The sequence below is a fragment of the Staurois parvus genome, unplaced genomic scaffold (assembly GCF_062004578.1).
Source record: "Staurois parvus isolate SC_StPar_1 unplaced genomic scaffold, SC_StPar_1.0 ptg000342l, whole genome shotgun sequence".
Taxonomy (NCBI): Eukaryota; Metazoa; Chordata; class Amphibia; order Anura; family Ranidae; genus Staurois; species Staurois parvus.
In genome coordinates, this window is record NW_028318138.1 from 1,357,193 (window position 1) to 1,380,270 (window position 23,078).

The 23,078-nt window shown below is 43.9% G+C and overlaps 1 protein-coding gene across 1 annotated transcript; it reads right to left on the reverse strand.

Moving 5' to 3' along the window:
* Positions 1–1,002: 1,002 nt before the first annotated feature.
* KIF7 (kinesin family member 7) lies at positions 1,003–22,222 on the reverse strand (the record flags this gene model as incomplete). Its single annotated transcript, XM_089684287.1, has 8 exons — positions 1,003–2,487; positions 2,565–2,726; positions 5,846–6,044; positions 12,924–13,130; positions 19,074–19,289; positions 21,127–21,303; positions 21,560–21,685; positions 22,025–22,222. Coding segments are annotated over 8 exons (1,674 nt in total), but the record flags the coding sequence as incomplete, so codon positions are not given.
* Between the last annotated feature and the right edge of the window lie 856 nt (positions 22,223–23,078).

A 23,078-nucleotide genomic window follows, 5' to 3' on the forward strand; every position in this document is an offset into this window, starting at 1 on the left:
AAACCTTCTGTAAACTCATATAATATAAGCATGCAGTGCTAATAATGTAATAGGAGCATAAAGTATATATAACATATATAAAAAAAAGTCCAAATGTTATCAATATAAAATAAGTGACTATATAGTGATTATACTGTAACCTATAACAGCAATCAAAGTAAGTAAAACAAGTAGATAAGCGCACTATGGCGTTGTAAAAATTCACATGTGAAAATGTCCACCAGGATTACACTCGTTCAACACCAGGGGGAACCAGCCTTTGATAACGTGCATGCGCATGAAACATGTAAGGGAGGTGCCCTATCCTATGACGTCACCCCGCACGGCCCACGTGGACGGCCAGCGGCCATTTTGATTACTGTCATTCTGCCTTAATGTGCGTGTGTTTTCTCTTATACTCCTATCCCCATAATTTATTAAAGTACTACACTATGGGAATTCTTTCTGCTCTGGCTCGTTTGTTATGAGCCCCCCCCCCCCCCCCTTTAAGGAGATCTTTGGTGACCTCGCATTATCTACACGTGTGGTTCCCCCTGGTGTTGAACGAGTGTACTCCTGGTGCCTGGATGTCCTGATGGTGTGCTGCCTACTTTACTGATGCTCACTAGATGACCCCCAGTGTTCCAATTACCAGATGTTGATGACCAGGAGTTGGTCTTAATATACTCCAATGCGCATTGATTTGCGCTCTCTGGTTAGTGCAATCTACACTCATTTATCTCAACACTATTATCACGGATTCCCACCAATATACTGTGATTGAACTTTGGATTTATGCACCTTATAAACGCCAACTCTGGACGTTTTCAAATGTGAATTTTTACAACGCCATAGTGCGCTTATCTACTTACTTTGATTGCTGTTATAGGTTACAATATAATCACTATATAGTCCCTTATTTTATATTGATAACAATTGGACTTTTTTTCTATATGTTATATGTACTTTATGCTCCTATTACATTATTAGCGCTGCATGCTTTTATTATATAATTCTACAGGCTAGTTTTCTGAAAGCTGCAGTAAGTAGTTTACCAACAGATTGACTGGAATTCAGACTAGTTACCGTGGGGTAGTAAAATATCCCCTAAAACTATAACTAATTTAGTTAGCTAATAAAAAAGTAAAGTAGCACATCGCCTCCACACTTTTCTAACCACACACTTTGTAACAGGCATGTGATGCGGTGGACTTGATCACGAATGAGGGTTTGTGCTCTTTTGAGGCCACAATTCATTTTCTCGGAGTTCAGGTGGTCAAACCGTGAGCTCAGCAAAACAACAAAGGAGCAAGCAAAGGGCCCCGGACAAGACATTTAAGGTGCGTAACTTGTAGAAAGAGGAGTATTGTGCAGCTTTTAACACTTTCTTATATTTAGCTGCTTTATATCAGGATAATTAGCTAAGGCAGGTAAAGTGTATAACACGGATTATCTCCTTACAACAGCACCTGAAAGTGGGTGAGATATATTAGGCAGCAAGTGAACATGTTGTCTCTGAAGTTGATGTGCTGAAAGCAAATGCACTTGGGGAGCGAAGGCTGGCCTGTGTAGTATTATCCAATAGAACTACTTAGCTCAAATTTCTGAAAAAGTTAATGCTGGTTCTGATAGAGAGATGTCACAACATACAGTGCATCGCAGTTTGCGGTGTATAGGGCTGCAGAGGAACAGACAAGTCAGGGTGCCCATGCCGAAGTCCACAGCCAAAGGTGCCTACAGCGGGCACATGAGCATCAGAACTGGACCACATTGCAATGGAAGAAGGTGGCCTGGTATGATAAATCCAAAAACAGTTTGCGGAACACAATGACAGGTTCAAGGTGTTAACTACAAACTTGGCCTTCAAATTCTCCAGATCTTGATCCAATCAAACATCCGTGGCATGTGTTGGAAAAAAAGTGCAACCCATGGAGGTCCCACCTCACAAGTGTCAGGATTCTAAGGAATCTGCTACTGACAGCATGGTGCCAGGCGTACCTTCAGAGGTCTAGTGGAGTCCATGCCTTTACGCTTTATGATGGCTTGTTATAATGTTTTGTCTGATTGGTGTATAGTAGAAACAACCTACCTGGAGACAAAAACAAGCTCAGAATTGTCCTTACAGTGGGTGTCTTCGTACATCAATCATCTCCATGTTGGACATCAATGGCATGACACTTATATTACTTCTACGAACGTCTCGCCGGGATATGGGCAAGAACATAAGTGGTCTTTGACAAACACCATCATTTGGTTGCATCACTCTGTTGTTCAGTGGTTCAATCACAGTGTCCCTATGTCTAAGCTCTTCCAGTCCTGCCTGCTCTTCAGAAGGTAGGGAGGAGCGCCTCCATGTGGGTGGCAATGGCACATGTAGCAAGTCCTCTCTTGGCCTCAGGTTGCGCTCTGCAGCAAGTGGTTGACTGTTCAAGTTATTTTCTTCAGCACACCCAACTAAGGGGACATGTCGGTCAGCATTAAGAAGGACCCTGCCATCTCCTTGAGGAGCTTTAAAAGAGGAAATAAGATGGATTAGCATGTTGCAGACCATAACTGCTGCTTGCAAGGACTTTGAGAACTCTTACCTTTCACTTGATTTACTGCAGCATTCAGAGGGACGGCCATTTTGTTCAGTCTCTGACTAAGCTCCTGATGAGCCCACATGTACCAGTTAAGCTCCTTCTCAAGCATCTGGATCCTGCCTTCATACTGTCTTTTGCTTCCAGCCAATCCCTCGCCCATTTGGTCTGATAGACAAAGAAAAGTCAGCAAATTTAGTCCAAAAGTCCATACCAGTTCTACAAAGATGGCTGTCACACAGATCAAAAACCTAAAGTTGTTCTTTTGTTTTCTAACTTCTTTTTTTTCTAACTACACAATTTATACAGGACAAGCCTTGGGTACTGCACCCAGGAAATACTACATACCGGGAAGCTACATTATTGTTGCCATGTTATTTAGATTGCTTATAATTTTTACTTCTTTTTTTAGACTAAGGATAATGTCTAGATATACATTTCCTTGTGTCGGAATCACAGTTAATCTCTGAAGTATATGTGTACCATGCTCCAATGACTGTACTGTGTTTTATTCAGAAGCCTACTAGGTCTTCTTGTTCCTGTTTGACTTGAAAAGGAAAAAATAATTACATAAATGAACAAAACTTAAAATTGTAAAATCCTTGTCAAGATTTATCACACGGATTCCAGTGTGATATGATTATGATATATGATTTGGTCAATCATAGTTTAGGAAGACCTCAAGACCACTGCATATGCTTTAGAGCAGGGATATTGAATTCAAATAAACGAAGGTTTGATCAGTAACATTTGCGATTATCCGAATCGCATGTTTGTGCGAAGATTCCTTTACAACACAGCCCCCTTACATCAGTGTCCTCAGCCCCCCATATCTCAGTCTGCCACTTCACATCACAGTTTTTACTTCAGAGTAGTGTTCTCAGGCCTCCTTTCAGATTACCCCCACCTCCTTCACAGTTTGTGTACTGAATGCCCTTTACCTATCACACCCCGCCCATTGTCTTCAATCCCCCTTTAAATAAACACCACCCCCCACAGTACAGCTCCTTTCACCCCCCCCCCAGCACTGCCCCTCTGCACATCACCAGCTTCCCCTTTCACAGCACTGCTCCCCTTTACATCTCCCCCTACTGACTGCACTTCCACCCCTTTACATCACCCTCCTAGTGCACTGGCTTCCCCCACATCACACAATCCCCTCCACAGTAGTGCGCTCTGCCCTCTTCACTCCATCCCACAGTACTATCTCCCCTTTACATCAACCAAACCACAGCTCTGCTCCCCCTTTACATTACCTTCCTCCCATAGCACTGCCCCCCTTACACATCACATTCTACCCCCACACTAGTGTGCTCTGCCCTCTTCACATCACCCCCCCCCCCCCCCCATCACCCTCCTAGTGCACTGGCTTCCCTCACATCACAACCCCCTCCACAGTAGTGCTCTCTGCCCTCTTCACATCACCCCCCCACAGTACTGCCTCCCTTCACAGGCCACCATAGTACTACCTCCCCTTTATATTAACCCGCACCACCACCACAGCTCTGCCCCACCTTTACATTATCTCTCTCCCATAGCATTGCTCCCCTTTCACATCACATTCTACCCCCATACTAGCGTGCTCTGCAATCTTGATATCCATGCCAGCCCCACCCCACTCCAGCACTGTCCCCTTTTACATCAAACCCCCCCCCCCCCTGCCCCAAAGCACCCCCCCCCATGTTGAGGGCTTGGTATGGTTCGGGGGGGGGGGGGGGGGGAGTGGCGGTGCGCTTGCTCACTCGTTCCCCCCCCCCCCTCTTTTCCTGACCTGCATGCTCGGATAAGGGTCTGGTATGGATTCCGGGGGGGGGGGGTCCCCCACGCTATTTTTAAAAAAAAATTTGGTGTGGGAGTTCCCCTCAAAATCCATACTAGGCCCGAAGGGCTTGGTATGGATGGGAGGGGGAACCCCACACCGTTTTTTTTTTAAATTTATTATGGTGCCGGTTTTTAAATGTAATTACCGCTTTTTTTTTTCTTTACTATAGCTCAGAAATTCAGCTGTCACTTTCCCTCAGCTAAAAGAAAGAAAGTTTTATTTTAGCTTATTTCCCCGAGAAACAATGTTTCCTTTTAGTTTCTTAAAAGAAACAAAGTTTCCGTTAACTCCTGGGAAAGTGACAGCTAATTCTGTGAGCTATAGTGAAGAAAAAAAAAAGCCGGCAATTGCATTTAAAAATCGGCACCGACATACACTTCGTACTGCAAAAAAAAAAAATAGTAAACCAAGGCATTATTTTCAATGGATTTTCATTCGTAAACCGAAAATTACGTTAACGGAGGTATTACTGTAAATTTCCGTGGACTGGTTTTCAGTGATGTTCTAGAATCTTGCTGCAATAATCGCGGAAACCCTTTTGGGTGGAGCTCCGCTTTAAGAATGGAATGTTCTGACAACCAGACATCAGAATCAGACTTAACAGTCAGAAATAGCAGAAGGGAGTACAATATTGTCAATATACTGACTGAGCGACATATCAGACTGGATGTCGCTCCACTTCCTTAAACTGAACCTCTCCAAAACCGAGTTTCTTGTCTTCCCCCCCCCCAGCCCGGACACCACCCCCCATTGACTTCTCCATCACGTCCAACAACGCCACCATCAAACCCACCCCGCAGGCCAGAGTACTTGGTGTCATTCTGGACTCCAACCTATCCTTCCAGCCCCAAGTCCAATCTTTAACTAACTCATGCAGACTCCACCTCCGCAACATCGCCAAAATCCGCACGTTCCTAACCCCAGAAACCACTAAACAGCTCATCCACTCCCTCATCATATCACGACTCGACTACTGCAACTCCCTCCTCACTGGCCTGCCTCGCCGCTGGCTATCCCCGCTTCAGTCGATCCTGAATATGGCTGCCAGACTCATTCACCTTTCCAACCGCTCTGTATCCGCCACCCCCCTCTGCCAATCCCTCCACTGGCTTCCGATTGCGCAACGGATCAAATTCACCGCCTGCTAACTTGCCGACCTCCTTCACTCTTCCTACCACTCCATCCCCCACAGCTATCTCCTCCTGTACCACCATCCCCTCCCTCCTAGATTGTAAGCTCGAAAGAGCAGGGCCCTCGATCCCCTCATGTTTTGCATTGTATTGTATTGTTCTGTCACATGTTCTGTCCCCCTTTGTAATGTACAGCGCTGAGCGAACCATTGGCGCTTTATAAATACTGTATAATAATAATAATATGTGAACACAGCTCATATTCTAATGAACATATCCCACACTGCTTATTACAGAGTCTAAGGTATATAAACAGGACGAAAGCTTTGCTATACCTTGGCATTGCTTTAGCAGGAGTTGTATGTTACGTTCATGTTCCTTCTGCTGCAAGGTCAGCTGACGATCCATTTCCAGACGCTGCCGTTCTAGTGCCACCTCCAACCAGCACACCAGCTGCTGCTGCTCCTCCAGCTTCATATCCAACTCTGAGAAGGCGATCTGCAGTTTGTGCTCCTCCTCACGCAGTGTGACCACCTAGAAAAGGGTTAAGTATGGCAGAATTCATTGATAGCAGTATATGGGGAAATATTATAAATCACGACTATCCTAGGCCCGGTTCACTCCGGTGCGACTTGACAGATCAAACCCGCAAGACAGGTCACACCTTATTTGCTGCTATGGAACCATTCAAATCGGTGTGACTCAAGTTGCAGCAAATTTGAAAAATATTCCTGTACTATTTTTGCACGATTTCATGTGTGGCTTGCATTTATATTTGTGTAAATAAAGTTGCACAGATGGGGGCACGTCGCACATGAAATTGCACAGGTCGGTGGCTTTGAAATTGTGCTGAAGCAGGTCTTGAGAACACCCTGTGGGAGGGGCGAAACGCGTCAACGCACTTCCAGTCTGCGGTTTTTACGCCCTGCGTCACTTCCGGTGAGTGGAACGCTTGCCAAGCGGTGCGTTCCAAGCGGCCATCTTTGATGTTTGTTAGAGCTGTATCCTGTCATCCTCTGCAGAAATAGGTGGTGAGGTTTCTGATATGTGGTTGTGGAAGTCTTGGAATTTATGCTAACTGATGGAGGCAATAAATGAATGCTTTTATTCATCCTTTGAAATGTGAGTGGCCTGGCAATTTTATTAGTACTGCACGGGGTAATAGCAGTATTACACTATTTTATATTTTTTTCCCTTGCACTGCTGTGGAGCTTGGTAAAAGGAGAAGGAAGGAGCGAGTGGAAGGAGAATCCTAAATCCTATATTATTATTATTATACAGTATTTATAAAGCGCAGATAGTTCGCTCAGCGCTGTACATTACAAAGGGGGACAGAACATGTGACAGAACAATACCAATACAATGCAAAACATGAGGGGATCGAGGGCCCTGCTCTTTGGAGCTTACAATCTAGGAGGGAGGGGATGGTGGTACAGGAGGAGATAGCTGGGGGATGGGGTGGTAGGAAGAGTGGAGGAGGTCGGCAAGTTAGCGGGGGGCGGGGCAGGCTTCCCTGAAGAGGTGGGTTTTCCGGGTGCGCCTAAAGGAGAGGAGAGTAGGTGATAATCTGATGGGTTGGGGCAGGGAGTTTCAGAGGATGGGTGACACCCTGGAGAAGTCCTGGAGGCGGGCATGGGAGGAGGAGACCAGGGAACTAGAGAGAAGGAGGTCTTGTGAGGAGCGGAGTGTGCATGCTGGGCGGTACTTGGATATTAGGTCAGTGATGTAGTTCGGGGCAGTATGGTGGACGGCTTTGTACGTCAGTGTTAGGATTTTGAATTTGATCCGTTGCGCAATCGGAAGCCAGTGGAGGGATTGGCAGAGGGGGGTGGCGGAGATGGAGCGGTTGGAAAGGTGAATGAGTCTGGCAGCCGTTTTCAGGATGGACTGAAGCGGGGATAGCCAGCGGCGAGGCAGGCCAGTGAGGAGGGAGTTGCAGTAGTCGAGTCGTGATATGATGAGGGAGGGGATGAGCTGTTTAGTGGTTTCTGGGGTTAGGAACGTGCGGATTTTGGCGATGTTGCGGAGGTGGAGTCTGCACGAGTTTGTTAAAGATTGGACTTGGGGCTGGAAGGATAGGTTGGAGTCCAGAATGACACCAAGTACTCTGGCCTGCAGGGCGGGTTTGATGGTGGTATTGTTGGATGTGATGGAGAAGTCAATGGGGGGTGGTGTCCGGGCTGGGGGGGGGGAAGACAAGAAACTCGGTTTTGGAGAGGTTCAGTTTAAGGAAAGGAGTCCTAGAGGCTATAATGGGGGTTTAAGATCCCAAAAATCCTAAAAGGCGCATTACTCACCATCATCTGGTGAGTGCGGTTGATGTTGGTTTCTCACTGGTGGATGATGGAAGCACAATCTTTTAGGAGAAATAGTCTTTTAAATACACAATCTATTTGGGAGAAACGACTTTTGTTCATTTATTATCATTTTTAATTTTATAATTATTTTTTTGGACACTTTACTATTATTTAATATTTATATTGATTTCTACACCGTATGGAATTGATTTATGTTATTCATCTAGTGAGGGGGTTTTGATTTGCGCTGTTTATTTATATTTCTTATACTAAATTGGTTTATCACACCTGTGCGCAGCAGCAATCCATACCCTTATTATACCTTTGGAGGTTTTTTCCTGTGCGCTGGGGTTTGTTATACAACTTCAAAGCCTCACCAGTGTGAACTGGGTCTTAGATTAAAGGCCCATTCACACTTTAGTTCAACAAAGTAGCAGATGATTTGATGACACACAACGTCCCAAAATAGAAAAGTCATGAAATTATTTCTCTGCTGATCAGGTGTAACTACCAAAAAACTACCACTCTCCAGATGAAAGCTGAGATCAGGCTTACGGTGGGAACACCTGTGTTGTAAGGTGAAAATTGGGGCGCAATTAGGAGTACTTAGAAATAGGAATGAGTAGATAGCAGATTGTGAACTGCAGACTTTGAAAAGATTTGCAAATGTACACCACAACAGGGGTGCAGAATTACCAAAGTGCATGCATCCCTTTTACTCATCTTTTGGCAGGCAATGTATGACCTTCTAACGCAGTGGTTCTCAACCTGTGGGTCGCGACCCCTTTGGGGGTCGAACAACCCTTTCATAGGGGTCGCCTGAGACCATTGGAAAACACATATTTCCGATGTGTAAAGAGCAGCTACTGTGTAGAAAGCAGCTGCTGTGTTGAAAGCAGCTACTGTGTTGAAAGCAGCTACTGTGTTGAAAGCAGCTACTGTGTTGAAAGCAGCTACTGTGTTGAAAGCAGCTACTCTGTTAAAAGCAGCTACTGTGTTGAAAGCAGCAGTATTGAAGGTAAAACGACACTCATGAATTATAATTACTGGGTAAATAATTTTATGGTTGGGGGTCACCACAACAGGAGGAACTGTATTAAAGGGTCGTGGCATTAGGAAGGTTGAGAACCACTGTTCTAACGGGATTAAAGGGTAATTTCTAGCAACCAGTGAAGATGATCAATGAGCTACTAACCCTATGCAGCCAGCACTGCAACTATACCAAAACTGGAACGCTCTCATATTTTGTCCCAGTGAAGTGATTGGGCTCAGGTGATACAGGGAGATTAAACAGATCCTCCTACATAAGTTGTACCGGAAATGCAAAATCACGTATATATACGTGATTTTGTGCACCCGTGCCACAGTATATCTATACGTCGGCGGGGAAACGGTTAATAATCCTCAATAGTAGAGATTTAAAAGAAGCTCCCAACGCGTTTCGGGGTAGATTGCTTCTTCAGGAGACCTTTGGATACTAGGGAATGCATACACATTATTCTTCTCAACATATCATAGCGTGCACATAGTGTCAAAAACATATATGATTTAAACATTTTGTACTCAATAAAATGTAATATTTGTATCTAATGTTTTGAGTTGTGAGTTAATTCCTGAGGATTTGACACCACAAAAAAAAAAAATCCCACTTTCTTCTCTTTCTTGTTTTGTGTCCAGTTCTGAATGGAGTATTCATTTTAGCAATGTTTCATCCAAACTGGTTTCTAAAGAATTCCAATGCCTCTGTTCCTTGACATATAATCCCCATTCACTGAAAGGATTGTATTTTATGTCACTGTCAAAGCTCCCTGTTCACACAACAATGCTTTTCAGACATTCTAATCAAAATCCATAAATTCCTGTCACAGAAAAGAACATCTACAATATTATATCCTTGCACCATAACCCTCCAAATAAAGATACAAAATTTCATAATGAAAAAAGTGAACGTCGGATACAGTATATTTAAAAGTGGTTGTAAACCTCAGATGAAATATGAACAAAGCATGTCCCTCTATTAGTGTGTACTTGTATCAATCCAGGGCTCTAAGTGTCAGCTACTTCAGTCCTCTGCTATCAGCAGGAATCACTTCTGGCAAGTTTTCCTGACACCAAGAGAAAAATGGTGACAGGTGAGGGACCTCCAGCAGATTGACAGGCTCAGTTCTGTTCCTGTGTACTGTGTGGAGGGTGTTTTTCCTGTATGATTAGTGCCGCCGGCTATAGCCAGCAATACCAATTATTGTGTTCCGCCATCAGGGAAGGCTCAATAGCACTGTGGGAAGGATTCCACCATCAACACGGATTGTATTGATGGGATAATCAAGCAAATTTTTTTTCCTTCCACTTCGTGGTAGAAAGAAAGGAAACTGCATAATCATTTATGTCTGGTGCTTCATTCCTCTGCTATCAGCATGAATCACTTCTGACAAGTTTTCCTGACACCAAGAGAAAAATGGTGACAGGTGAAAGACCTCCAGCAGATTGCCAGACTCAGCTCTGTTCCTGTGTACTGTGTGGAGGGGGGTGTGTCTCTTCCCTCCAATCAGCTCTCAGAGCTCTCCTCACTGAGGAGAGAGTAGGGGATGGGGCAAAGTCCCACTCTGCTGTGTCTTATGGATGCAGAGAGTGGGGCTCTAGAGCGAGCATGCACTAGTGCCCCTATAGCAAGCAGCTTAATATAGGGGCACTGCTTAGGGGGGAGGAGCCAGAAGCGCCAGCAGAGGACTTTAGAAGAGGAGGATTGGGGCTGCTCTGTGCAAAACCATTGTGGAGAGCAGGTAAGTAAAAATTGTTTGCCATTTAAAAAAAAAAAAAAACCTTTAGTAGCACTAACTTTATTGCTTTGATGAAAGGGCTAACAAGTCCATGTTTTAGCAAGGGCAGGTAGCTGGTACTTTTTATGGAATAGACATTAGGGTTTTATTAGCGTTTCTAAAGGTTCAATTATTTTTCTTTAAAATAAGCACATCATGCTTACTTGCTCTCTGCAATAGCTTTGCACAGAGCAGCCCCGATCTTCCTTCTCGGGTCCCCCTCCAGCACTTCTGGCCCCTCCCCCTTGCCAAATGCTATCAGAGCAAGCTGCTTACTGTGATGACACTCGTGCATACTCACTCCTGAGCTGGCTTGGTGTGTATATGGGACACAGAGAGCATAGCTCAGTCCCGCCCCCCGATCCATCCTCATTTGAAACCCTCAATGTCTCCCCTGCCCTCCACTGCAGCTAATCAAGCACAGATTGTGCTTGATTAGCTAATTTCCCAGTTTCAATAGCCGGGGAATGACAGCTCTAAAACTGGAAATGACAAAACGCTTCATGGGTTTATTAGTCACAGTGAAGATCGAGGAACAAGTTGCCTGGATAATTTATACTAAACTTAAGATCGTGGACTGAACAAAAAAAAAAAAAATGACACCAAGCTCATGCCTTACAACAGCCTAAGGATATGAAGTGTTTAAGGTGACAAACAGCAACATTTTCTTCTACTCTGTAATCTGATGTCATGGTTAGTGTGAATTTACAAGCTAATGCTAAAGCCTGCCATACATGGATCGAATTCTGTCTGCTCCCTGCTGAACCAGCCGAATTTAGATCCACGTATGGGCAATCTGGTTGTACACAAGTCAATCTATGGAATGACTTGTGGACAACCAGTCTGTCAGGTTTTTCCTGTACGAATAGTGCCACTGGCTATAGCCAGCAACACATTAACCCTTCCTGCCCAGTGCCATTAGTACAGTGTCAGTGCTTTTTTTTTTTTTTAGCACTGATCACTGTATTGGTGTCACTGGGGTGTCAGTGACACAAAGTTAGTTCCACCCCAGTGTCAGACTGTCCACCACAGTCCCACTAAAAGTCGATGATTGCTGTCATTACTAGTAAAAAAAAAAATCCCATTATCTATACTGCCATTTGTAAATGCTATAATTTTCACGTAAGCCAATTAATTTACATGTATTGGGATTTTTTGTAGCACAGACATTTCACAGAATACATTTTGGCCGAAATTTATGATGAAATTTGATCTTTTAAATTTTTTTACTGGACATGTTTAATAGCAAAAATTAAAAAATATCCTCATAATTGATGGTCTTTTTTTGTTTATAGCGCAAAAAATAAAAACAGCACAGGCGATCAAATACCACTGAAAGAAAGCCAAATTTGTGGGGGGGGGGGGGGGAAGGATGTAAATTTCATTTAGGTGCAGCGTTGCATGAGTGTGCAATTGTCAGTTAAAATAATGCAGTGCCGTAATGCAAAAAAATAATTGGTCAGGAAGGGGTTAAACATGTCCAATTAAAAAAAAAAAAAAATCACATTTCGTCATAAATTTAGAGCAAAATGTATTCTGCGACACGTCTTTGCTAAAACAAAAAAATCCCAATACGTTTAAATTAATTAGTTTATGTGAAAGTCATAGCGTTTACAAATGGCGGTATATATACTGGATTTTTTTTTTATACTACTAATGACGGCAATCAGCGACTTATAACGGGACTGCGGGAATTCTGACACTGGGGGGAAATGACCTGGTGTCACCGACATCCCCAGTGACACCAATACAGTGATCAGCGCTAATAAAAAGCACTGACACTGTACTAATAGCAACGGGCAGGAAGGAGTTAATATCTGGGGTGATCAAAGGGTTAACTGTGTGCTGTTTCACATTATGTGCTGTGTGTACGTTCAACTGTAAGCACACTGCTTTGTATGGCTCTGCTATGCACAGCCATACAAAGCAGTGTGCAGGAGCTGACAGGAGAGAGAACTGTGTTGTTTACATACAGTTCTCTCCCCACGTCAGTAATATTCGGCGATAACTGGGTGCCAGCGAGTAATCACCGGCTGGGACCCGGTGATTGACAGCTGAGGCCACAAATCACGTGTATATATATGTAGTTTTGCACACCCGTGCCACCTTGTAGCAGTATTTCTGCTATACAGCGGATGGGAAGTGGTTAATCCAGCCAGTTTATAGCTACTGGAAGGTTGTAAATAACATGCACGGAGTACAGTCGGAGGCCGGGCTATACACACACTTCATTCTCTGCATTCTTCAACCTAACATTTCATGGAGCAGTCTGGCTGTAGCCTATTCACTAGAACATTTACCTTGTCAAAATATTTACAGAGAAGAGCCCGGGTTTCAGAGGATGACAGATAACTCAGCTTTGCCATGAGGTTCATTTCACACTGGGAGAGCAGACTAGCTGAGGCTCGCAGAACTCGCTGCCTGCGTGTTATCGATTCATTCTTGTATTCAATTGCTGCATCGAGAGCTTCTATTGCCTCATCCAACTGGAAAAGGATCCTCTCTTCCTGAAGAGGAAAAAAAAAAAAAGGTTATATTCATAATATTTATAACTTATAACTGTAATAGATTTTCAACTCCGATTTAGTCATCGCTCAACCATAGATGCTGGTCTATGGTCGATCCCCTCATGTTGTGCATTGTATTGGTATTGTTCTGTCACATGTTCTGTCCCCCTTTGTAATGTACAGCGCTGAGCGAACCATTGGCGCTTTATAAATACTGTATAATAATAATAATATGACAGGTCCCTAATATTGATGTCACTGTGCAGACAAATAACCAGGCCTAAGCAGCTGAATTCTGACACTATTTGGCCATTTAGAGTAAAGTAACAGTTTACCTGGATAGCAGACAGTACATGCTTCTTAGCTTCCCTTTGTGCCTGGCAGAGCCCTGTCCCCCACAAATATCCGTGTAACTCGCCATCATATACTGAGACAGTCTAATCACACTAAGAACACACCTATAACAGCACTCCAGCATCAAATGCTAAATTGTGGGCAGCAAGGGAGTGAGTCGTGTGCTCTCCTACTCCTTAAAGTACTGATTTTATTTTTAGGTTTCAGGGGGCAAACCAGGCAGCATGGAAAAACGCGAAAAATACTTCCACGCACTTAATAGCTAACTTGTGTTCCACACACACGGTGAATGATGAATTTATTTAACTTGTAGATACAACAGTGAAGACAGTCACCGACCGGCGCCATGCTGCAGAAGCCAGCGGCCGACATGCAGATGCGCGCTGCAGAAACTAGATGCAGACGCAGACATGCTGCAGAAGACAGCCACAGACCACTGACATGCTGCAGAAGACAGCCACAGACCACTGACATGCTGCAGAAGACAGCCACAGACCACTGACATGCTGCAGAAGACAGCCACAGGCCACTGACATTCTGCAGAAGACAGCCACAGACCACTGACATGCTGCAGAAGACAGCCACAGACCACTGACATGCTGCAGAAGACAGCCACAGACCGCAGACATGCTGCAGAAGACAGCCACAGACCGCAGACATGCTGCAGAAAACAGCCACAGACCGCAGACATGCTGCAGAAGACAGCCACAGACCGCAGACATGCTGCAGAAGACAGCCACAGACCGCAGACATGCTGCAGAAAACAGCCACAGACCGCAGACATGCTGCAGAAGACAGCCACAGACCACTGACATGCTGCAGAAGACAGCCACAGACCACTGACATGCTGCAGAAGACAGCCACAGACCACTGACATGCTGCAGAAGACAGTCAGAGACTACATATCGTCCATACATCAAATTAAGACTGGAAACAGCATGATAGAATGAACAGATCAATCCTCCAGTATCAGAGTGTTGACACTGTCCCCTTCAATTTGGGAATTATGGCAGTAGACTCCTCAAGGGAAAGCTTATTAGTCGAAGACTGGTGTGATTCAGAATCGGACAGAGTCTCTGCCGCCAATGCCTCGGAAGACACGATGGCCAAAGGTATATAGATAGAGAATCTGCAAGAGAAGGCACTGCATCACACCTTTGGCCTCTCTAGGGAGCAAATAACTGGATGATTTGGATAGAAAGTCTTGTATGACTGTAGCAAAAATCGTATATGTAAGAGTGGAGGAACTGACCACACGCTGCAGAGCCAAAGAGGACTTCAATGACAAAGTAGACGAGAGGCAGATGGGAACATGATTCCAGGCTGCAGATGTCAGCACCATCAGTGGGTGTACTGCGGGCAGCCCTGAAGCTGTAAGTAGAGCACCCCTTCACCCCCCCCCCCAGTTATTGTAGGCAAGCAAGAGGAATGGATCAGAGATCAGAGTTCCACATGACTTTCTGCAAGCAGGAGCAGCAGCTAGGAGATACTTTCTTGCTGTTGTGTCCACCCAGGGGATGACATCAAAACTCACAGCATTAACCTCTTCCACAGAGAAAGCTAGCGGAAACTGGGGAGATTTAACCACTTCCCAACCGTGCTATAGCCGAAGGCCGGCTACAGCGTGGCTGTCCAGTTCTGGGAGGACATCCACGGATGTCCTGCTAGAACATGCCCTCTGCGTGCCCTTGGCGCCACTGGTGATCACTGTGTCCTATGGACTCAGCTGATCACGTGATATGGTAAAAAGCCAATCACAGCAGTCTTTTACCACGTGATCAGCTGTGTCCAATGACACAGCAGATCACCGGGTACATACAGTTGCCGGTTATCGGTTGCACTTTCCTCACGCTGCCGAGAACTGGCAATTGTCAGTGAAGGGATCAGCACTGATCATCAGGGCACTGATGATCAGTGACCAGCAGTGCAGCCCACCTGTGCCACCCACCTGTGCCCAGCGGTGCCACCCATCAGTGCTGCCAGTCAGTGCCGCCAGTCAGTGTCCCCTATCAGTGCCAGTTCATCAGTGCTGCCTATCAGTGCCCATTAGTGCAGCCTATCCGTGCCACCGCATCAGTGCTGCCTATCCGTGCCACCTCATCAGTGACCACCAGTGCTGCCTATAAGTGCAGCCTCATCAACGCACATCAGTGAAGGAGAAAAATTAACTGTTTGCAAAAGTTTCTAATAAAACAAAGAAAAACTTTTTTTTTTGTTTATAGCGCAAAAAATAAAAAACACCCAGTGGTGATTAAATACCACCAAAAGAAAGCTCTATTTGTGTGAAAAAAAATGATACAAATTTCATATGGGTACAGTGTTGCATGACCGCGCAAATGTCAAAGTGCGACAGCGCTGAAAGCTGAAAAATGGCCTGGGCAGGAGGAAGTGGGGGGAGGGGGTGGTTTGAGAGGGAAGTGCCCAGTAGGCAAGTGGTTAAAGGATCAGTTCACCTTTTTAAAATAAATTAATGCACATCTTTTTGCAGGTGAAAAAATGTGTACTTATTTTTTTTACACTGGAACCTGTAAAGCAGGGGTGTCAAACTCAGTTTTGTGGCAGTTCGCATCAGCATTATGGTTGCCCTCAAAAGGCCAGTTGTATCTGTAAGACTAGAGGTGCAGAGCACCCCCCCCCCACTAGAAGTCAAGAGTCCACCACCCTCTCTTACATCACAGTGCACCCCCCTAACTTGTGCTGCTGCCCGGAAGAAGCTGGAGGTGGAGCTGGGAAGCAGAAAGTGCAGGGTCTAGAGGAGGACGACAAGAGGAAGGCTGGAGGTCAGCCGCCGGAGTCTGCTAAATGCTGAGACCAGGGGAGGCGAAGAGATGAGGGGGTGCTGAGCCTGCAGAATCTGTAGGAGTTCTGTCCTCCTCTCTGCTGCCAACTGCGGAGCCAAGGTGGGGGCTGAGACAAGGGGGGTGGCATCTGCAAAAGAGGTGTGAGGGCCATATAAAATTGCCTGGCGGGCCGGATTTGACCTCTGAGCCTTGTGTTTTGACACATGCTGTAAATCATTGCACCCACAATCAGCACATCGCGGATGCAATGCCAGGCTCCTGAAGACTCTCAGTACACTGTCTGCTCACACCTCATATGAGTAAGCAGTTACTGAATTGAAGGAAGAATCACTGAACTACGAGGGCGTTCACCAGCGCTCACGCAGTCCATTCAGAGCTACAAGCCATTGGCCACGGTAAGCATTGGCACTTGTAGCTCATTCATTCATAGAACTCTGAGTGAATGATGCAGCCGTGTGGGCAGGGTCCCACAAGGCTGCTCTGTTTTTAAAAAGTGACAGTGGGTGCGGGGGAGAAAATCTAATGCCTGCGGTCACAGGAGAGGGAATCAGGAGGTGTAACATGTTCCAAAAGGAGAACCTAGCCTTTAAAAGGGGTCCAGAGGCCCAAATCAACAAGGTAGCCCAACTGGCCTACTCACAAAGTGAGTGTTCACAGATAGGGCAAGCTCTGAGGCAATGTCAGTGGTTCTGGACCTGGAAAGTGCACTGCAGCTAATCCTATTTGGAACCCAGTGCCTGGAGGGCAATTCCAGACTATCCAGAGTTGCCCAGATGCAGCATAATAAAAGCAAGGTTGAGGATGGCTGCACCGAAAGCCAAAAATTGAAGAGACAAGCTCTAGCAGCAATGGAAAGAAAGTCTCTTGACTGAAGAAAAGTTTTGCAGAGAAAGAAAGAAAAATGGTGCTGGCAAAAAAAAAAAAAATGTGGTTAACTTTTTTTTTTTTTTTTTTTTACACAGAAGAGCTAAAGAGAAGACGTCCAACCACCAAAATCAGCAAAAAATGCCATGCCAGTAGTTCAGCAGATTATACTGAGCTGGCCCACAGTTTTCTTGTTTACCTGTGTTCAATCCTCTTGTGGTGGGGTGATATAACCAGGTGAAAGTTTTCCTGTGTCCCCCAATAAATGAGAAAGGATATTTAACTAGCAAGGGCCATTGAAATGAATGTAGTTTTATTTGTCACCTGCTAAATTTGTGACACTGGCAGTGTGTGTTTGTAGTATGGAGTGACGGTTTCCATTCGGCAGGTATGGAGCTGCAGAGAACAATTTCCAGATCTCCTCTAGTATGTGACCACTATAAAGCAGATGAGGGTGTTCCTCTGTTGCACAACACAGAACTATGGGGTAAATCTAGAAATGTTTCTCTTTATACTGTGCCAGGTTTCACACTGATAAAGAAGTCTGATGAAGTGCCTAGGCAGGAAAACTGCTGGTTGGGCATTGACTGCTAGGGCACCACAATAATACTATGGGGGGGAAACAGGCTCAGGAGACAGACGTAAACATAAGGAAAACGTACTAAAACGCACCCTTTCCCCAGGAAAGAAGTAGCATTGCTACAAAATCATCCTAAAAATAGGTGGCATGCCAGTTCTGAACCAACTTTGCTTCCTGCGGGATAATTTTTCCTTCCTGATTTACTCCTGGTAAGAACATAATACCTTTCCAATGAAGGTTTCCCAACTGACCTGTTTAAGTTAAACTACTTCACCTATTTTAAATAAAAAACATAGTTTTAAATATAAGACGATACTAGAAAATCTAGCAGTTACTCCACATCTGTTAAAACATACAGGGCAATTCTACCAAAGACTTGATAGTGTCCAATCACCTATAAGTAGAGGCATATTAGTCATGGTCTAAATCTATTCCTGTGTCCTGTACTGCACTTGCCACCAAAACGACAGTACATTTACTGAGAGCAAGCAGATCACGACACTCGGTGCCTGGGCACTACGAACAGCCAGGGTATCATGTGATCGCTATGACCAATCATAGCAATCACACTATTACAATTTAAAACGGTCATGAACAGGGGCGGACTGACAACTCATGGGGCCCCCGGGCAAAAGGGGATCATGGGGCCCCTGTGTCCTCGCCCACACTCAAACCACACCTAAAAAAAGCCTATGAAAGGTACCAGGTGCATCTCATGGCGCCCCCTACTGACCCCGGGCCTTCGGACAGTGCCTGAGTTCCCAAATGGTCAGTCCGCCCCTGGTCATGAATGGCTTCCATTCATGACAGTTTGCTTACTGTTGTGATGCTGTGATTTGCCCACAGCTATCACATGGTACCTGACAACCTATACCATGTGATTAGCTGTAGCCAATCACCGCATCACAATAGTAACCAAGCTGTCATGAATGGAAAGCCATTCATAAAAGGTAAAACTACTGCTTATAACAGTGATCATCGCTGTTATAGGCAATAATAGTGTAAAAAAAAAAAATCCATGATCACCCAGCTGCCACCCACGGATAGGCCGTCAGTACATCAAGGCTGATCAACTTTCAAATATATGTAATTTGCACATATAAAACTTTCACACACACTAAATAATATACACAGAGTGGGGTTATCTTTACCAAAGAAATGTGGTAGAATACATTTTGGCCTAAATTTATGAAAAAAAGATTTGTTAGCAAAATTTTACAACAGAAACTAAGGAAAATATGTGTTTCAAAATTTTCAGTATATTTGTGGGATAAAAAAAATGATGCTCTGGTTATGAGGAGGGTAAAGCCTTCTGGAGGTCAAGTGGTTAATATAACAATTTACCTCAGCAGAAAGGAGGTTTCCCTGCCGTAGTTTTTCATCTATGTCAACCCTCTGCTTTAACAGCAGATCCTTCTCCTGTCTCAGGTTATGAATTTCATCTCTTATTCGCTGTTGGTCGTAGCCAGTGCCCTGGCAGAGTTGTCCATTCTTCTCAGTCAGCTCCTTCTCCAGATCCTCAATGCGGCTGGACACCCTGACGATATCGTTGCTCAGAGCCTGAAGAACAATTATTAAACATTTTATGAAAAGTCAGCCACAGAATGATGTCCATGAACAGAAAGCTGACACTTTCATATTTCAAAATAGATCTCCAGGCAAATATAAAAAAAAACAAAAAAACAAGTCAGTTACAGGTTTATAAAAAAAGAAAATATTAAATACATATTTCGCATATAACCAGAATTAAGATTCTTAGAATCAGCCTCCTGCAAACGTCTGTACAGCCAAAAGGAAGGCCAATCTTTTAGTCAATAACGCTTCGCAGAATGCATTTCAGAGCTCAACGATGACTATCAAAATGCTGCAGCTCTTGCACTGCCCAATCACATGACTGTGATGTTGGTGTGGCGCTACAATGCACCTTCCTCACAAACCACTTGGTATTTGCTCTCGTGATTAATGGATACCACAATAATAAATATGTAAAAAAAAATAAATAAATATTATATATATATATATACACATATATACAATAAAAAAAGGTGTGTTAATAAAATATATAAAAAAAAGTATAACAAATTAATTTGTGGGGGACAGTGATGTAAAGGGGGGCAGAGGACACTACTACACCCTTCCCACCCCCTTCCCCATGGATTTTTGTTTTCCTCCATGTTGTCCAGGTAGATCTCAGCCTCTGAAAGGCTGCTTACCCATAACCTAAAGTAAGGATTAGAAATGCAGTGCGTATTTGGAGGAGCAAGTGCTTGAGACCTGAGATACACACAACACTTTAAGAGTTCTTAACCCCTTCTTGCCTGATGGTAAAACAAATCTTAGCGCCTAAGCACAATTTTGCAACTTTGACATGTGTTAGCAAAACCGAACATATCATCACAACTACTTTGTGCATCCAGGTGGAATATACCTTATTTTTTTTCATGAAAAATTGGGCTTTCATTTGGTGCTAAAAGGTAATGGATATCTCCTATTTTTTTTTTTTTTTTATTACCAAAAGAAAACTGGCCCAAACATTATTTTAAATGTAGCTGTATATTTCTTGCTACTACCATAACCTACCACTAAAGAACAACCCAAAAAATGTTTTTCCTGCTCGCAGCGATAATACATGTATGTATGTATGTATGTACAGTATGTATGTTAGTTATTGTTTGTACCCGTAGTACAGCCCATAAACAATAGTGCGCAATTTGCCGTTTTTTTTTTAATCCTGACACTAACTGACACTGATACTAATTTAAGAATTAAAAAAAAAAAAAAACAAAACAAAAAAAAACAAAAAAAAAAAAAACACTCTGACCTAAAAAAAAACCCCCAAAACAAAAACAAAAACAAAACTGACCCTGACCCTTGACCCATACACTAACCCTGGCACAAACCTGGGATTAAACCTTGATCTAGGTAGTTTAATTTATTTTTTATTATTATATTTATTTTTTTACACACACTTTTTTTTTTCTCTCTGAAAGGACAGAGAGAATCTCTATCTCTCTCCTTCATTCAGAAAGAGAAAACAAGGGGGGCAGGCTTCACAGTGACTGATCACTGTGAAAGCCAATCAGAGGATATCAGGTGACCCAGGATCGGGAGTTCCGGGTCCTGATCGTTGAAACGGGACCTGGGACTCTCAGCGACACCCTGATCTTTGTGCTGGGAGCATGCCGTGCGGCGCGCTCCCAGCAGAAAGTCAGGAATGCAAATTAGCGGCCCCACAGAAAAAAAGACCAGTTTTGTGAGGCAGCTACTTTGCGTGCGATCAGCGTCAAGAGGTTAACAAGCAACTTGCTAATGCATATACTCAAATGGATAGTGATTAGTCTTAAAATTCTCTACTGGCAAATCTCATTTATTATGGTATTTAGGACCACAGACTCACCTGGCTGGATCGAAGCCTCTTGATCTCCAAATCATTCTTCTCCTGTAGAAGTGCTTCTTTTTTAATCAATATACCTTCCCTTTTCTTGAGTTCCTCCTCCAACTCCCCCAAGGCACGGCGCTGTTCCAGTACCTTATCAATCTCGCTGTCCAGCCATTTCTTCTGCTCTTCAATTTTCTAGCAAATAAAGGATGCATGCAGATAGATTATACACGCTCCAAGTGACTGCTATGCTAAACAGGGGGATTTGCCAACTCATTTTTATGAAAGTCAAATTGCTTATTTAACTTTATATCTACACAAAAAGCACAAAACACAGCTAAACAGATAACAGCGGCAAACCTGTTTGGCTGGTGATGAAAGAACAATTATACAACCCGCTTGCATCAAACAGTTCTATACTAGAAGATGCTGTGAAATCCATGAAGCTTACCTGCTGCTGCTCCAGACTGATAACTGATCCATTGCTCCCACTTCTCCTCTTCCTTTGAAAAGCTGCTATTTCCTCAGTTTTGATCCTCAGTATCTTTTGTTGCTGTTCATGCTTTAACTCAAGCTCCTAAAAGCAAGCCAGGAAATCTTTTGTTAATTGGTCTTCTTACTACCTGCCACCTGCTGAGTTGCTCCAGGCCCACTTTGCATTTCATACTACAATAAGGCAACTAAAGCCTTTGAATGAGAAAAAAAAAAAAAAACACAAAAAAAAACAAAAGGGCAACTTTGCATTTTTTAATGATTAATTCCTACAAAAAGTCTTTTGCATTGCATGTGTCCGAAGGAATCAGAATGTTTAGCAGATTAGGCTGTGGTTTTCATGTCTGTTATAAACATGTTCTTGGCTGAATGAACACTATTAGAAAGAGACAATTGTTTAGTCTGTACAAAGTGTTCCAGTCACCTTCACTCTGTGTCTCCTTTTCTGCATCTCAGTCTCCAGTCTCCGTTTCTGTTCGCTCTCCTCTTTAAGCTTCTTCTGTAGCTGCCCTTGCTGCTGTTTCATCTGTGAGATATTCTTCTCCAATTCTTGAACCCGTCTCTCACTCTGGATAGAGAGGGAAGCCAGCCTTTCTGTGGCTTGCTTCTTCTCTTTTAAAACCTGCAGAGAACAAAAACATCTCAAGGCACTTTGGGAACATGGTTCGTGTTACATGATCGATATTGAAAATAATCCATTGACAAGGAACAATAACTGCACAGCACTTCCTGATGATGACCCATTGATCGAAACGCGTCGAGGTTTGATGACGCAACTTTCGGCAACATCATGTCCGCCCTTTGGAACGCACGCTGCCTAGAGGCTAAACCGCAATAGCTGCGGCCATTTTCTTCCCTTTACAAGCAACAAGGCTGAATACACCAAGTGCCAGCTTATGGCACTTCTTTTGTGAGTTGTATTTTTCAGTATGTCCCCAACATTAAAGTTGTAATGGTTTTACACTGTGGGATGTTCGTTTCTGTTTCTATTTTTATGTTGAATACTTGCATTCCTTGCCTGAGGAGGATTTTTGGTATTGATATAGCCGCTGTGAAGGAACACCGGATACCATTAGAAATGCTGCATACTGGGATAGTCCCAAAAGCACAAATGACCATCCTAGAGATAGGTGGTCATGGGATGACGGTGAGTGCAAGTCCATGTGGGGCACCAGTCTGCGCACAGTAGAGCGCCTATCACTATATAGAGTTCACAATCAAGAATTGAGCACTTTATTTTTCATATACTGGGACTGAATTATTAATACCAGTATAACAAAATGTTTATTCAATGTCACAAGTTATTTATTTATTTTCACTTAGTGTTTATTATCCCCATGCCCCCCCCCCCCCCATCCTATCCATAACTACCAACAACACCACCATCAATCCCGCCCCGCAAGCCAAAGTCCTTGGCGTCATTCTGGACTCAAACATTTCCTTCCAACCTCATGTCAAATCACTTACAAACACATGCA